Source organism: Sylvia atricapilla, chromosome 22 (genome assembly GCF_009819655.1).
Source record: "Sylvia atricapilla isolate bSylAtr1 chromosome 22, bSylAtr1.pri, whole genome shotgun sequence".
NCBI lineage: Eukaryota > Metazoa > Chordata > Aves > Passeriformes > Sylviidae > Sylvia > Sylvia atricapilla.
Window position 1 is genome coordinate 276259 of NC_089161.1, and position 18141 is coordinate 294399.

The window sequence follows — 18141 nt, forward strand, 5'->3', positions numbered from 1 at the left end:
GCAGTGTTTACATGGTAACAATGCAGTGAAACCTTTCACTCGAAAAAAAACCCTCCAGGATCTGATTATCTGTTTATTTACAGTTTATTTGCTATTGCTCCAATACAGCTGCTGAGCTCAGCACAGGAGACAAAAAGCAGAATTAAGTGCTGGATTAATCTACAGCAATGGGGTAAACACAGAATGAGATTTTAACCAAGAAATGCAGACCTTGAACTTTCCTCCACATCAGATGAGAGCACTTAAGAGAAAGAACCCAAATGATTGGAAAGGATTTCCCTTCCTTAAAGCCCGGAAGATGTAAGCTGAAGACAGCTATCCCTTCTGCACACACCTTTAATTTTCATCTTTCTACTCCTTGCTGTGTCTCATTAATTTAAACTCTCTAATCCCTCTTAAAATTGATGTAATTTTCACCCTTAGTCACAAACACATCTCTCTGGATGTAAGGAGGAGCTCCTTCTGTAATGGATGCTAACTTTGGTTTAGAGAACCTCCAGCACAGGGAGCTGGACTCAAGACCTCACTCCTGAGAAGAAATTACCTTTAAAATCAAATTAAAAATGGGCATGTTCAGTGAAGGTTCCAGCCGTGCTCAGGTCCCTCCAGAGCTGAGCTCATGTTTGTTCTCATCACTCTCAGCAGTTTCCAAGACAAGTTTTACACCAGCACAAAGAGCCAACACAACAGAAAAGTTTCAGTGCCAGGCTACATCTCTCATGCTGATTACTATTAACAGAATGTAAAATTTAATAAGCAGGGGTTTAAGTCACAGAACAGTTATAAAATACCCCCCATTCTCACAAACAGCACTGGCTTTCCTTGCTCCTTCCCTGGACAAACTGCCCCATCCCACTGCAGGGTGAAATTGAGACCACAAACTGATTTCCCATCTTCATCTGAAGCCAACCCTTCCTGCAATAAAGGCACTGTATCACATTGTACTCCTGGGCCCACACAACAGCTGTTCTCAACAGATTCTGAATTATTTTTCATCCTCTGACACTGAAAATCAGATTGCCACCAAAGCTGACGCTTCCACAGGCTCCCAGTTGCCTCTGCTCAAAAACAAATATTACTGAGCCACGAGCCCTGACACCATGGCAAAACCAGCTCCTTTGCAGTGATGGATGAAATGAGCTCAAATTGAAGCTGAAGCATTTCAAGAGAGAAGCTGTTCTGACTAATGCTGGGAGAGCTGAGGGAAAACCAGACAGCTCAAGGCTCCTGTGGGAGGAGGAGGATGGAAAGCAGCACCTGGATGTTCCCCAAACACAACAGGAGCATCCTGAGCACCCACAGCCACTAAAAAACTGGATGCAGCACCTCCAACATCCACATCTGAGCTAGGGGGTCCCTGCAGCTGAGCTGTGCAGCACCTGGTGGGAAATGAGATGATCTGAGCTCTCTGCATCCCTGTTCCAGTCTGAAGCCACCTGTGTCTGCCCCAGCAGTGTCACTGCAGCTCTGCAGGGACATCAGACTGCCAGGGCCCTTGGGGAGCACAGCTCTGGGGGAACAAACTCCAGGCAGAACTTTTTCAAAGTGTTCTGCAGACAACAGAGAGGTCTGCACTGAAAAAAGGGAGCTGGGAAATCTCATTCCAGTCTGAGGAAAACATTTCCCTGGCAGCAGCCACAGGGTCAGACCTTGAAACCTCACTGAGACCCTAAAAAACTCCCTGTGAACCTGGCAGTCGTTAAGAGGCACATGCAAAACATGCAGAGCACCCTGCAAAAGCTCCTGGTGCTGCCCCAAACCATCCCTGACCCCAACCCTGCTCTGCCCAAGAGCTGGGCACAGCCACTAATGCATCAGTGGGGTGAGAGACCCCCAGTCCCCTGGGCTGTATTCCACAGAGCAACCAGAGATTCCCAGAAAAGCCTGCCAGAAAGGCTGGAGATGTCTCCACGTCCTCCCAGCCCAGGGCAGGTCTTGCTCCAAAGTGGGAGTGAAGCATTTAATGCATTATCCAATTTGGCTTCCAAACTCCCGGGGCCAGGGATTCCACGTGACACACTGATAACTCGTGCAGCAGAAAGCTCCTTTCCAAAGGGGAGCCAAGTTCATTCCCACAAGTCAGATACCACAAGATACAGCCAGAAGCTTTCCATGCCCACCCACACGTGTCTGCAAGGGGAAGGCTGCAGCCTGCTCCAGGACAGGGACAATCCCAACCCCAGAGCACACTGTCCCCCAGGACAGGGACAATTCCAACCCCAGAGCACACTGTCCCCCAGGACAGGGACAATTCCAACCCCAGAGCACACTGTCCCCCAGCACAGGGACAATTCCAACCCCAGAGCACAGCATCCCCCAGGACAGGGACAATTCCAACCCCAGAGCACACTGTCCCCCAGCACAGGGACAATTCCAATCCCCCAGAACAGGGACAATTCCAGTCCCTCACTGTCCCAGAGGACAGGGACAATTCCAATCCCCCAGGACAGGGATAACAACCCCACTGTCCCCCAGGACAAGGACAATTCCAGCCCCACTGTCCCCCAGCACAGGGACAATCCCCCCCTCCCCAAGCAGCCCCTGGTGGCAGCAGCCCCTGGTGGCAGCTGGCAGAGGGGGCACCCCCAGTCCCCTCACCTCCAGGCCGGTACACCACGTCATCCTCGGTGATGAAGGACGTGATCTCGCCGTTGTCGGTCCTCTCGTAGCGCGACTTCTTCTTGGGAGGTTTCTTCTTGCTCTTCTTGGTGGACTCCTCGGTGGTGGCACTGTTGTTGTCATTGTCCTCGTCCTCGCTGTGGTCGCTCTCGGCGTAGTTCTTGGCACCTCCTTCCAAGGTGCAGCTGCGCCGGGGCCGCGAGTTCTCGCCCTCCCTGCCCTTGTCCCTCTTGTCCCGCTCCTTGTCCCGGTCCCTGTCCCTGTCCTTGTCTTTGTCCTTGTCCTTGTCCGCTGTCATGATTCGCCACGTGCCTTCTTCTGTCCTCTCACGGCTGGGCCTCCGTGAAAGGTAGACAGTGAGCCTGGGCTTCAGTCTTCTGAATTTCTCACTCAAAGCCAGGAAAAATTCGACCACTCCAACGACCCCGGCGTTTTAAAAAGGGTCTTGAGGAGGCGAGGGGAGAGAAAGGGAGAAAGGCTGTGTTAGTATTCCAAATCCTTTCAACTGCTGAAGAGCACATTTCAAACCAAACCAACCCATCCTAAAGCGATCCAGTGTGGAAAGCACAAACGGGAAAATACAAACAAATCTTTTGAAGATTTGATAGAAATTGTAGCTTCAGTGTCTGTAAATGTTTGAAGCTACCTCCATCCTCAAAAAAGATCCCCTCAACTCCTTAAAAACAATTCTTCAGTTCGCTGCAGACACAAAATAAGTCCTCTGGTGGGGAGTGTTCACTGAGAACAGAGAGCCCTGTTACATCACTTTACACCTGGAGCTGACAGGGAGCAAGCCAGTGGGAAAAACAACCCCATGAGACATTTAAAAAGGACAAGGGCAAAGAGGAAGAGTCTCCAGCTTTTCTCTGGAAGCAAAGGCTGCACTGTTTGACATCTCCCCAGCACTCCCAAAGCACGTCCTGCAAAGCTGCTCCAGGGTGAGGGATGCCATCTGCCACTTCCAGGACAATCTGTTAGCAAGTCCTGCCCCTACCCTGCTCTTCCAAAAATAGAGCTAACCTGTAATCCACAGATTACAGGAATTAATTAATTGAAACCAAACCAAACCACGGTAGTTACAACTGCACTAACAAAATCTGCTTTTGCACTCGCTGTTCCCTCAGATTAGATTTAAACAAAGTACTTCAGTGTTTTTATTACAAGTCCAATTATTATGGGGTTTTTTTTCCCCCCCTGGGTTTATTTTCTTTGCACAACACAGTTCTGCACAGAGGAGCAATGCTGACTAAACAAACAGCACGTTCAGATTATTCCATTTACTGCAGGGCTGGGCAAGAATCACCGTGTGCCACGCTTGGCTCAGTCTGCTCAGCTGTGAAATTTCCACTCCAATGGCCCCTTTCCTCCCAGCTCCCATTTCAGGGGGATCCCATAAAAAATAATCTTCACAGCCATTGCTTTCTCATGTAAATATATCACATTTCCAAGACTGTTTCACTGCAAACACTCAGCTCCAAGGATTCTGCAGGATTAAACCACCACGAAGCACTGACTACTTCTGTCTAAGAATAAAGCAGCTCCACGACTTTCAGAGTAGCTGTAAGAGGAAAAGAAAAACCCCACATTTCACAAGTTATTTCTTCACCCACCAGGGAACAGGAAACTGCCACAAACTCAACGTGCAGCCTGAGCACTCCTGACCCAAAATGTGACTGGGAAAACTCAGCTGCTGACTCAACATCACTCAGCAGCCACAGCTCAGCTCTTGTGCCCCTCTCTGGGCAATTATGAATGAACACAGCACCCAAAAACCACCATCACAGGAGATGCACGAGCACTGGGAGCCTTCTTCTCTGCTGGATATTTATTCACTGTCAGATATTTATCTGTTATTAGGTGTCTGTTATTGTGAGGAGGTTGTTATTGTTAGGGGTTTACTATTGTTAGGTATTTATCTGTTATTGAATATCTTTTATGAGCAGATATTTAGAATAGATCAACAAGGAAAAAGGCCTTGGCAGGCTTCTAAAGGGGGGAAATGATGCCTGAAGTTTTAATTTCATGTATTTCAGGTTCTGTGGTGCCCAGGCGGTCAGTCCTGAGCCTCATGTTCAGTGTCACTCAGCTCTGCACACAGCAGGGACACAAAACAAACCCTTTTCCCAGTGGAGACCAAAGATGATGAGTACAAGTTTTCAGGCCCAAAAGCACAAACAGGGGTGGGCTAAAGACAGAAAACAAACTGATGGGACCTCATCACCAGCATCTGGAACTGGACAATTAAACCTCAATGTGCAAATGGACCAAAACTTATAAAAGTGTCAGACCTGGTGACTGTTTGTCCACTTTGTGACCATTTTGTGACTATTTTGTGACCATTTTGTGCCCATTTTGGGTCCATTTTGTGCCCATTTTGTGCCCACCCTGGGTGCAGCCCTGCCCAGGCTCTTGTCCTGCCCAAGCTGTGTCCTTTGAGACTTTTCAATCAATATCCAATTTATTCCCTGTCCAGTCCCTGTTCCAGCTCAGCCTTCCCAAGGCATCACCCTGAAGCCAACTGAGCTGACACAATCACCCAGATGCTGGCCTCAGGATTAAGGCAGCAGTAAAATCTGGAGTGCTTGGGGCATTTTTCTGTGCCCTGGTCATTTTTCCCTGGCAGCTGCTCATTGTGTCTGCCCCAAAGCCCACCAGAGCAGCTGCTTCTGTCCTGCTCCAGCAGAAGTTCACTGCTCCTTCCACAGGGAATCCATCCCTGGAAAAAGCCACGTAAGCTAAAAAAGGAACAATCACTTCACAGGAGCTGGGTTTGAGAATAACCCCTGTCCATCATTTGCTCAATGCAAGCTAAAAAAAAAAACAAACCCGAGGAAAAACTTCACTGCAGACACACTCTGAGACATTTTGTTGTTATTTTTTAACTGGAGCCTCAGGATCTGGCCATTTCTCCAAGTCAGTTATTACATGAACTCTGGGGTAACTTTCTTTATCTCCACCCACTCTGCTATCACACTTGCAAGGTCTTTTTTCCTCTTAAATTGTTTAGAGCTCAAACACGAGCCAAAAATGTGTTTGCAGAGTTACTCACTGAAGTCTCCTGTTCTCTGCTTTGTAGCAGATGCTGACAACTTCCCACCATAATCAAATGTTGATATTCCTGTTAAATGCTCATCCAGTGATGAGAAAACAAGACTCTCCCAACCAGGATTTTGGAGAAATCCAACAGGCATGATTTAACCTTTAACTTCATCTAAATATCTGAAGTGCAGAAGTTTATAATTATTATTATATATAAATTATTATAAAATTATTTAAATTAAATTATTTAAATTATATATTAAAAATTATTATATATATTATTATTTATAATCATTATTCCATATTCACCTGGTTCAGTGGGGGTTTTTTCCTCCCCCCCCAGCATTTTAAATCTAGTTCAAATTCAAATTTCAGCCTTTTTTACAGCCACAAACCCTCCTCACAATCCTGGAGAGGACATTGCTACTCCCCCAGTGACCTGCTCCAGGGTTACTCTGCCTGCACACCTGAAAACCCCTGCCACAGCAAAAGGCACATACAGCACCCCTCTGCACATTAAGTCCTTAAACCTCTTAACCAGAATTAAAGAGTCAGGTTTAAAGATAATGTGGAAGCAAGTCCACCAGAAATGCTACGAGATTGAAACAGGAAGGCATCTAAAAATGCAGGGCAACTAAAAATATGGAGAAGAGCTCCTTTTCCTTATTTAAGCCAGACAGATCAACCTTTTAACAAGATTTGTTTGGTCATGTGTTAGCAGTCTTAATAAACACAACAGGACCATTCTTCTGTAAGCTTTTAGTCTCATGTTGCCAGATAAAAAGGCACTGTTTTCAGCAAATGCCAGATTAAAGGAACTGTGTGCTGCCACTGCTAGAGTTCCTGCCACAGAGCTTTTCTAATTTTGATGTCAAGGAAGAATTTTAACTCCGTGTAAATGCAAGGGATTAAAAACCAAAAATAAAATTTAGAAAAAAAAATAGTTTAAAAAGGGAACAGAGAAAACAGCCCGTAAAGGTTTCCCCATATATTTAGAAGGTTTTAAGAAAAGCTTTGAGATCATTTGTGAAAAATAACCCCAATAAGTGACAGATGAAGGAAGGGGAATCTCAGCTGCCACAGGGAGAAGAGGAGCTGAACTCCAGGAATGCAGGAGCTGTGGCTCAGCCCCTCTCAGAGCAGGAGTTTCCACAGAAAACTGCTCCCAGCTCCCTGCTAAAGCTCATTTACTGCAGGAGAACCACACACCTTGAACCTTCAGCTTTCAGGAGGGACTGGGAACATCTGAGCAGCTTTCTCCCACATTCCTCCCCATCCCTGCCTTGCCACGGGAAAGAGGAGCTGCAGACCATCAGAGGGACCAGCTGATGCAGGAGGACATCCCTTGGGATATTCCCCATCCCAGGGAATCCAGCAGCTCCTGACAACAACAGCACATCCAGCAGCTGCAGCCTGAGCCCAAACCACAGAGACTAGCAAAGGAGGGGAGGAAAAAAATATTAAAATGCAAGAAAAAACAAGAAGGGGATACAGCAAGAGTTTTACCCCAGTATTCTTAGACAGTTTTTCACTGTTGGAGTGGGATTTTACTAAAGGCACTCGCCTCAGCTTTGAAAATCCAGATCCTGATGGGTTTGCCCACAGAATTTTCCAACCAACCACCACACACAGAGCCAAAGCACAGATCTCTCCCTGCCAGCAGTACACACAAACCTTTTCCCCAGAACATTAACGCCCCAGCCAGTAAAAATGTTCATTTTCCTCCTCTGTCCTGTGCAAACCCTGCTGGTGCCCAGTGGGTGCTGAAGGGGTCCCACTGCCTCTTCTGGGACACTCAGGGGACAAGTTTGGGACCCTCCAGGGAAGAAAATTTCCTTAAAGTCTTAAAAAGCTCTTCAGGAGCCTCTGCAGTGATTTATGTGTCTCTTATCAGTTGTCTCCCTTATCTCCTCCCTGGTGTTGGGAGTTTCTAACACAAACAGAGCCCTGGAGGGCTGTGGTCACACTGGTCACTGGGAGTCACATTTTTACAGCCCCCAGCCCTGGTAAATGCACACAGCTGAATTGTGTTTGCTGTCTCTGAGCTGCTCTGTGCCCCCCATCCCCAGCAGAGGCAGGGAGGGGAGGTCACTGCCACCACAGGGACACGAGTCCAGGTGTCCCCACCACAGGCTGTGACCTTGCCCTGCTCTCTGCTATTCCCCTGCCTTGACCTGAGCAAAGCAAAGAGGAGATGTCACACTCCTGGGGCAGGTCTGAGGTGGGCAGTGGCCCTGATGCCACCCACAGCCCAGGCTGGGGACATCCCCAAGGCCAGCCCCAGGGGCTGTGACACAGGGGACAAGCAGGCTGACAGCTCAGAGGGGATCAGAGCTCCCTCTCTTCCACAGCACCCCGGTGTTCCAGCACTCCAAGGGACAGGGGAGGAGTGACAAAGCCAAATTTCACAGGGCAGGGACACCCCAGCCTCTGTCCAGAGAGAGGTGATGGATTATTGGGAGCATCTTCAGTCACACCTTCAGCAGGAAATCTCCAGGGCAATATCAGGCAATCACAAGGATTTGTAAGGATTGGTAAGGGCCCAAGAGAGCAAAGGAACATTTCCCTTGGTGTTGTTCCAGTGGGCAGAGGGAGGACAAGTGGAACAACTTTCTATTTGTGAGAGGTCAGGAAGGGCTGAGAGAGACATTCTACAAGAGTCAGCTTTGACCACAGAGCAGACTGAAGGGCTGGGGATTAGATTTGGAATGAAGATACCAGCTCCTGCCTCCTCCAAAAATGGATGGGCAATTTATGCCCCACATCCACAGCAGTGATGTGACTCCACCTGCTTTTAGACAGTTTCACACACACACGGGCTCCCAGAAAAGCAATGCCATCCCAAATAAGCCACGTTTTCTCTCCCCGCTGCTTCAAGAGCAGCAGCATAAAATCAATAGAGGCTTAGGAAGCTTCTGCACTGCCAGAATGAGCAGATCAATTAGCCAGGCTCTCTGTTCTATCACTGTTTGGTGAGGGAGGCAGGGAACACTCCCTGTGACACATGGTGACCTCCTGAGTGCTGAGCCCTGCTTCCCCTGCCTGTGACACCGGGACAGAGAGGACAGCCTCTCCCCAGTCCCTTTTCACCTGCCAGGACTGTCCCCAGGGAGCTGCAGGTGCTCTGCAGGTGCCCCCAGCAGCAGAGAGCAGAGCCAAGCTGCAGAGGCAGGAGTGCAGCACTGATCCCTGCCATTAAGTGGCTGCTCAGAGCTCCTCTGCTCGTTTCAAAAGCTGCTTTAATGGCCTCTGTAGTCATAACACATGGGAGCAAACAGACAATAAATATGGAGCTGTGTATTTACCCTCCCCTGAAGTCATTCGGGCTTAATGTAAATGATTGCCACAATAGAGGGCTGAGTAATGTGGAGCAGTCATCCCATCACACCATTAAACCCCCAAGCCTCAAAAAAGGCCATCTAATGGAGGAGAAGCCCCTCCTATCCTGCAGGATAATCCCCTGTTAGGGGAGAACAGGCCCAAGGGACCTGCAGAAGCTGCTGTTAAAACAAGAACAATTATCTGGGGAACCTGAAGTCATCTGGAGCCATGAAAACATCTGCATTATGAGGTTGCTTAACAACGTTTAAAGACAGAAAAGGAAAAAAAAAAACCCTATTTAAAAAGTTGAAGAAAATCTTGCTGTTATACACAGCAGTTTATTTTGAACAGATAGACAGACTTTGAGAAGCAACAAGGGTAAACCCTGGAAGTGTGCATATGGATTTCCTGACAGCAAGTCTGTGGCAAAAAAAAAAAAAAAAAAAAAGAGAAGGCTGTAGCATTGTTACTGAAAATAGGTGAAATAAAAACATGCCAAAGGGCTGTAAATTCAGATCTGGAAAATACCAAAAAAAGAAATCAAAGCATAAAGAGAAATTCCTGGCACACAGTAAGATCTAAGCTAAGGGTACCAGGAAGGAATCCTTGCAGGGAACAGCACCACGTGTGCCGTGGTTTTGTGGGATGCCTGATTATCAGTCACCAGCACATCACACCCTTTGCTGCCTCCAGGTCACCTATTTTAAGACAAAAAAGAATTCTGCACAGTTCTGACCACAGTCATTTGTGTGTGTTTATAGAATGAGCAAGTGGAACTCATCTCCAACTCTCAACTAATTCCAGTTTCCACTCTCAGTTTTATTTTGGTGCCTCCATCTCTGAAACATGTCCACAAATACCCACCAAACTGTCCCTCCCTGCATGTTTTTAGCTGAGCTTTGCCCCACTGGATGTTTCATTTTTTAAATGGTTGAACTCCCTCCCAATCCTTTCATCCTCCAGAAAGCTTCAGACTATAGCCATTTAAATCACCCAAAAGAGAACTAGATGGGGTGATTTTTGGAAAACCCCTTTGAGCAGTAAAGGCAAAACCTCTGGTCCTCAGCCACATGAGATGTTTTATTTAACTCTGGACACAGTTGTGCATCTGAGTTTCTCCAAAGGGAAGAGTAACTGCAGGGTGGGCTCGCCCCAGGAGCTGCCTGAGCAGACATTCCCAGGGAATCCTGCCCAGAATTAAAGCAATTTCTCCCTAAAGAAAGCAGCATCCTGAGATGCAGAGACTGTCTGTAACACTGACTACAGCTGTGCCACTTAAATGCTCCATAAAATTCCCTAAGAGTGGAAACAAAGAAATCCTTCACTGAGAGGCTGGAGGATGGTACCAGGTTATCAGGACAAACAAGAGATATTAAGAGTAGTTGTTTTTTGGGTTTTTTTTTTCCCTTTGCCCACTGTTTTAAAACACTTTATGCATAAGCATGAAGCCAGATATTTCTGTCTGCAGGAATTGCCTTCCATTGGTCTGGTTTTGTGTGCGGAGAGGCTGATTTGGGTTAATGACAGAGCAGACCTCAGCCCTGCCTTGTGTGGCCAGCGCAGCAGAGCTGCTGGAATCAGGAGATTAAATGGGTTTATTCATGTGTGAAATGCAGACCTGAGCCCTGGCTCACATCAGAGCTGCCTGCAGCCCAGTCCTCATCACTCCCGATGCTTAACAACCGAGATGGATTCAATTACACCTGGCTCCCTTTACTGCACGCCCAGAAAACACTCATAAATACCCCGTATTTAAAGCAGTAAAAGCTCGCTGGTGAGAGGCTGACCTTTGAGCTTTCATCTCCGGCTGCAGCAGGGTTCTGCCAGCAGGGAAATGGTTTGGGAAGGCAAAGAGACACAACCCTGGGCGAGGAAGAGGAAGCACCAAGTTGTGAGATGAAGGTGTAGCTAAAGCTGGGTTTGTGTGCAGACACTGGGCTGGGCATCCCTGGGCTCCAAACACCGTCTCAAAAGGTGTTTGCAAAGAGAATCCGTGTCTCAAGGGATCATATGAGCTCTCTGCATGACCTTTAGGGAGAGAAACCAAAGGTGTCAATGTCAGCCTTTGATTTCCAGCGTGTTTCCAGCCCAGAGCTGCACCTCACACGTGGTGAGCTCCCTGAGGACTGCACACACTGTCCCAAACCCACACCACATTTCCCAAAGCCTTCCCACTGCACAGACATCCACAGTGTTTCCCCTCAAGTCTGGTTCATTTTTCTGGAAATCAGAGAGGTTCCCTCTGAAAAACACAACACAGCTTCAAAAACAACAGACAAATTCAGCTTCTCTGCAGCCATGTCCCTGCTCCTGGGCAACAACCAAAGGGGCTCCTGAGTAGATTTTGAGCACTGTTTTTTAAAAAAGGACCAGTTTTCACACGTTGGGTGTTTCAACTCTATAAAATGACGTTCCAACAGCAAAGTCTCTGCTACAGGAGTGACCCCACCACTCCCAGTACCCACTGTAATGAGCCCACCCAAAAGGGGTTTCACCACCAGCCCCATCTGCCACGAGAAAAGGGGAAAAAAATATTAATAAACGCTCCAAGTGATTAATCTGCTTCTAATCTCCAGCGAGAGGAAATACTTTAACACTGCATGAAATAACTTGTGGCTGTGGTCACGCTTCAGACATTAATATCCTTTCTGCTGGCAGGGCTCTCAGCAGAGGCTCTGAGCTCCAGTGACACCCAGGCACGAGCTGCAGCCTTGGCTTTGGGTCTGCTCTTGTCAGCTGCTGAGAACAGGCTGCAGAGGAAGACCTTAAGGCATTAAACACGGAATAACCAAGGCAAATACCCACGAAGCTGCAGGTGAAATGTGGTGGCCGTGGTCCCAGCACACCTCAGCACTTGCCACCAGCACAGTCCTGGTCCTGTGGCAGCAGTTTGGGTTTGTGGCCTCGTACACACAAAATAAAATTGAAAAAAATAAAAGGGAAACTGTCCCAGCTTTCTTAATGCCACACTAATGCTCCCTGACACGGAAATGAAGATCCCACCAGCCCTGTACCACACTGAAAACACCTCCCAAACGGAGGTGATGTTCCTGAAATGAAGCAATATCAAAGTCCTGGCTCTGTTTTCAAGGTGAAGCTTTAAGGTTAGACACCACTAACAGCTCTGAACCAGCATTTAATGTTTAATAAAGCGACCTGCAGTCTGTAGTGGACGAGACACCAGACTAAACCAGAGCACCACAAACTGCTCAGAGCAGTCTTTGATCCATCCCTGACCAAGCAAACTCTTTATTCCCACCACAACAAACTGGAGTTACCATATCTCCTTTCATTCTTCCAAATGAAAACCTGTGATCCCTCAACAACCAAAGGCAGCAAAACAAATCACATGATTTATTCGGGATCTGATATTAGCACTGAAGTTTTCCTTGTCAAAAGCTCAGCTTTGAAGACTCTTGACTGTGAATTTCCCATCCTTTAGTGAGCATCCAGCAGCTGAACAAGCAGCAGGGAGAAGGATGTCCTGTCAGCCAGGGTTTTCTCAAACACTAACCTAATCAGGAGCTGACTTAAGAGCTACTTTCAAAACACTACACAGGAAAATTCACTAGGTGCCAGTTGCCCAAGCAACTGGGACCTAATTAAATCTCGGCAGCACTTGAGGGATTAAGGCTGTTTTCTCCTGCCCTCCTCCAGCCTCTCCCCTGAGATAACACACACAGCCATGCTCACATTTATTACTTGCTGACTGCTCCTCACATATGCTGATCTGGCCTTTGAATCAGAATGAACTTTGCTGGAAGTGACATTTCAAAACTCTTTTCAAAGTTATGTGCCTTTTTTTTTTTTTTTTCAAAACATGAAATAAAAAGTAACATAGAACGTTTTAGGATCTAATGGTATTGATAAGACAAAAAAGAAAGGAACTCTTAGAAGGGTATTCCTCAAGCTCTCAGCCCAAGTGAGAAACTTGTCATCATTTCCCACTAGTGCTGTGTGTATTATTTGTCCCACTCAGGGATAATTCCACACATGCTGCTCAGAGTTTAAAAAACAACCTCCCATAACAATCTTTGTGGAGAGGGGGCAAAAAAAACACCCCCCACCAAACCAAAACCTCCAGAAAACAACACATCAAAGTAAAAAAAACCCAAACAAAGCAAAAACCACAGCAAGAGTTCTAAGAAAAAATCCCTATATAAATGTAGACCAAAAAAAAACCCAAACCCAAACAACAAACCTTAACATAAGCACTGTCTTCCTCACGCATTATGCTTCAAAACAAAAATAAACTGAAGTTGTCACAAGGACTGTTTAGGCTGGAAGAGGCAGGAAAAGTTTCAACCCTCTCCTAAAGATAACCACGAGGAAATTATTATTATTATTATTATTATTATTATTATTATTTATTTTATTCCTCATCTCCCCAGGGGTGAAACACTTGTTTATCTGCCCAAGAAGAATGGGGAAAACCCTTTAAACTTCCATGGAAGGGCTCCCCCATGGGAACCACAGCATCTCCAGGCTGCACATCCCACTGAGGCTCCCACAGAGCAGGAAAAAACCCCGAGAATTTTATGAACCTGACACTCAAGTGTTTGTCATTCATCCCCAGCAGCTCTCTGCACTTCAGCTGAGATGTGCACAGAGCAGAGATTTCCCTGTCAGGAGCTCTGCCATTGCTCCTGACATCCCAAAGAGCAGTGAGCTGCCCCAGGAGCCAAGAGAACTGGAGTTCTATTTACCTTTGGCACCTCAGATGCCACAGAGAGCCCTCAGAAAGAGGAGAACTCAGCCAAAAGTATGACTTCAATCAAGTTTGGTGCCAAAACAACTTTATCCAGTGGTGTTTGTTAAAAACAGCCCGAGTCTAAAGTTCAGCGTGGACAGGCTGAATTCCAATTCCAGCTGAAATTCCAGTTTCTGGTGCTCACTGCAGGCCCTAAAAATGCACAGGAATCCTGTAAGCCCTAAAAACCCACAGAACTGCCTGGCCCAGCTCCAGGGAGCTTGTGCATCTTCCCAGGGCACAGCCTGGACTCCAGGTGCCAGGGCACAAACCTGCCACCAGGTCCCAACCCTCAGAAATCCCCTGCAACTCCCAAGGCCAAGGTAAACCAGACCTACTTCGATTTAAAATCACAGCCAGATGTATTTTTGACATTATCATATCACAAACTGCAATAACTCACAGATCTCGTTTTCGCACAAAGACTAAAACTTAATTTTAATTTTTTTTTTTTTAATTTTTTTTTTAGTCTTAAAAACTTCACGGCAGCATTTGGTCACATGCTGTTACAAACTGCTTTTTTTCCAACCACTTATTTTTTTTTTTCTTGGCTTGTGGCAGGGCAGCAGAGGAGCACAAGAGGTGAAGCTGTAAAAGCCCTGCTCAGCTCCTCCATCCCTTTGCTCTGAGCCAGAACACGTTTTCCTCCCTCGCTGATTCCCCCCAGTGCAAAAAGAGCAGCCCCAAGGTGAACTGATGCCAAGGTGTGGAAAAGCTCCCCCAAAACACAAACAGATGGTTTGGGGTTTTCACAGCTGCAAGTGACAAATCCTGAACAAGGGGCCAAGGAATTCCTGGTGAGGGCAGAACTTCCCAAGAGCCTGCACCCTGTGAAACACGAGATTCACTTTTTGGTAGATTTTAAGCTTTCTTCAGATGGCAGATGCTGATAGTTGGTGTATCAATAGCAGAGTCTTTACATGTTCACTGGATGTTATTTTGGCCAAACAGTTTAAGCTCACTATATCACTACTACCACTCTGCCTAATTTTCTTTACTAACAGCAGGAATAAAAACTTACATCCTCACCACAAAGTTATTAATCCTATAGCACACATCTTGCGAAAAGCCAACTTTATAATAGTCATTTATAACAACCCCTTCTTCACCCACTCAGAATGACTTTATTGCACTGGGGAAGGGCAATTGCATTCCCCACAATCTGATAACCTTGGGCTGCTCTTAACTCTTTAATACCAGTTTTAACTACAAGCCCGGGCTTGGGGCTCCCATTTTAAGCCAGTGTTAAACACAGAGGGAAAAGCAGTTCTGGCTCACACACTCTCACACATCAGCACACAAGACACCAAAGAACATTCAATTATTAAGCAGGAACTGCCATATATATATAAAAAAAATCCATTCCCAGCTCTAATCTCGAAGGAATAGCTTTATTACCAGGAAATGGAAATCTGATTTTTGGCTTCTTTGTTAGATTTCAATAGGAAATGGAGCAAACACAGCGTGTTTTGACTGCTTGGAAGGATAAATTCTGTAGGGATCTGTTACTATGTCAAACTCGGGGAAGAAAAAAAAAGTCCCCAACCTTTAAGTGCTTGAGTTGTATTGACTCATCTCATGGCTCAGACATTTCCACAGTGCCTCGTGATCTCCCTGCTCACTGGGGCTGCTTCAGCTCATCAGGCACTGAGCAAACCCAGGAAACTTCTCTGCAGCAAAAACCACAACCATCTGAGTGCCCAGCTTCAGTCTGTGCCTGGGGTAAAACAAAAACCTGCTGTGGGCAAGAACAGAAACGCAGTGAACTTCCCACAGTAAGGACAGAACACCTCAGACTGCAGATGCTGCTGGAAGACACTGCCTGCAAGCCAAATTTCACTTTTGTTTCCAAAAAAACAAGTCATTTCGAGCTCTACAAATAATACAAATTCACAAAGGAAACATTGCCAGGACCAAGGCATTTTTTTTTTCCTGCTACTCTCAAGAAAATTCAAATCAGCACTTAAGACAAAATATATTTTGTGCACAAAACTGGTGCTACAGAAGCAGCAATTATCCCCACCAAAATTGGTTGCTTTCAGTAAAAGGTTAACCTAATCACAGCTTTTTACAGTCATTTAAAAAAGGGGGGAAATAAGGAATGAAAAACCTGCAAGTATCAAAACTTTTAGGCCCCAATACCAACATATTCCAGGATTGTTATTTCACACTGTATTGTCTTATGAAAATGAAAGTGATATCCATTCACAGAAGACCAATTAAACCAAGTTTCCTTTCAAAATTTGCCACTGCATCCCAAGAGAAGAGCACGGCTACATCGTTAATGCTGAATTTACAGCCTCCACTTCTGCTAACATTGGAAAATGCCTGAATTCCAAACGCACCAATTACACACACACACAAAAAACACCATTATGAGAAAATCTACACATCACAAATACTATCTGTTCCACTAGTAAAACATTTATCCAATTACCGAGCCCTTTTCTTGGATAAACTTGACACCAATGTTTCCTTGGGAAGGCCAGCTTGTTTTAATCATTTACATTTTTCAACACTGTTTGTTCTCACTTCGTATCCAAAGGTCACAACTCAAACCACTACCCCGGGCAAACTCTGGAATAAATACTATTTTTGTCCAATCTCCTGGAAAGAGTTTCACTTCTGCTCAGAAAGCTGAAGTATAAAAACCAGATTTCCCTCTGATTCATTTCCAGATGCCTGACATTGTTTTCCACGAAGTTGTCTGATGGCGTGGATTTTATGGCTCCTCTTTATTTATCTGGGAGTGTTACATCATTAAAGGCTTTTCCAGTCTTTAGCAACGGAGAAATTTGTCCTGTGCTCTGAAATACTGGAGACTCAGCCAGACAAGGAGCAAGGGGCAGTAAGGTCCAGTTGACAGGAGTTTGAATGATGCCCTGACACAGCCCTCCCTCCCCAGTGCCCCTCCTGACATGGTTTTATCCATATTAATCAAGATTTGCACATTAATCTGCCTGTTAGGGGCTGGTGATTACTGCAGGCAAAGCTCTCCCCAGTGCACTGGACGTTTATCTCTAACCTCAGCAGAGAAACCTTTTCTCTTTTTATTTACCTTTAAAACACAAAATAGAACTACTCCGTGCTCTCACGTGTCACCTACAGAGTGTGGCACTTTAAACACACAAAGTTCAAGCGAAAATAAAAGTTATTCTAAAGCAGGAAGAGGTCTCTTGGCCCAAACATTCCGGAAAGGAATAAAGCTGATGTGCAGGTTGTTGATCCTGGGACCAGCAGCAGCTCCAGGCAGGCTTTGGGACACTCTGGGCTGGCAGTGGCCACTGGGCAGTGACACAGCCACCAGCTGGGGACTGCAGCCAGCCCCTGCCAACCCAGAGGAGTGGACAAAAACAGGATTTATTGCAAAGTTTGCCTGGGGTAGTGGTTTGAGTTCTGGCCTTCGGATACAAAACTCAACCCGCAAAAACACAGCCTTCACCTGAACATCACCTGGCCAAAAACAGCACTTCACAACCTCAGCACCCTGCACCTATTGCTGCTTGTCTCAGCAGCCCCTGGCTCTCAGGTGAAATACCCTGTTAGCCACAAATATCAACGAGTTACAGCAACGCTGCTCTGGGCTGGTTTAATACCAGAGTGTGCCTTCCAATCCAACACACAGCACATCAGCAGAGCCCCCGAAAACCTCCTGAAGAGGTCCCAGAACAAGGAACAATCCAGGTGTGCACACTGACCCAACACTCACAGCCAGGTGTATACAGGTATAAAGCCAGGTATAAAGCTGTACAGACATTAAAGAATTAAATCATAAGAATGCAGAGATTACTTCTGGCTGCTCTGAAGCAGAACAATGAGCAGCATAAACCCCCTCTACCCAAAAGACAAGAAGGTTTGGGATCAGTTCAGTGATAAACATCTCATTTCCCTCCCCACACACAAACCTCAGCCCCAGGCTCTGGCAGTGAGCTGTTCACCACCCACCAGGAGACAAAACCCCATCTTCATCGCCTTTACACAAACAAAAGTAAGCAAAACAGGGGTTGCAGAGGCACATCGAGGGATTCTCTACAACCTGTAGTAAAATCGCAGAGACAGGCGGATTCCTTCTGACAGAACAGCTGTACACATCATTATGTTAATTAAAATTAAAGTCTCATCTGCTTAGCGTACAAGCGACTCACTGAACCTCAGTGACAAAAGGAAGGAACCATTTCCTCAAAGGGCCATCATCACACACAACTGGAACAAATTTGGAACAAGTTGTCTGCTGCACTGGAGGCCACAGCAGAAAGGAGATAGCAAAGCATTCAAGAAGCACTCCTGGCTATTTTAAGCAAAACAAAGCACTATCAAACTCCAAAACACACACAAAGGAAGTGGTCGGATAGATTACGTCAGCCCTCGCCTCAATTCATAAATCCTAACCACAAAACAAGACAAATTCTGAA

At 46.2% G+C, this 18141-nt stretch overlaps 1 protein-coding gene across 1 annotated transcript in view; it reads right to left on the reverse strand.

The window, feature by feature from the left end:
• The window catches only part of LOC136370879 (arginine-glutamic acid dipeptide repeats protein-like), a 93591-nt gene that overhangs the window by 34980 nt on the left and 40470 nt on the right, over positions 1-18141 (reverse strand). Inside the window, exon 2 of the mRNA XM_066334565.1 lies at positions 2599-3063. Coding sequence (XP_066190662.1) covers positions 2599-2917 — 319 coding nt within the window. The 5' untranslated portion in view covers positions 2918-3063. The remainder of the gene's footprint in view (positions 1-2598; positions 3064-18141) is intronic.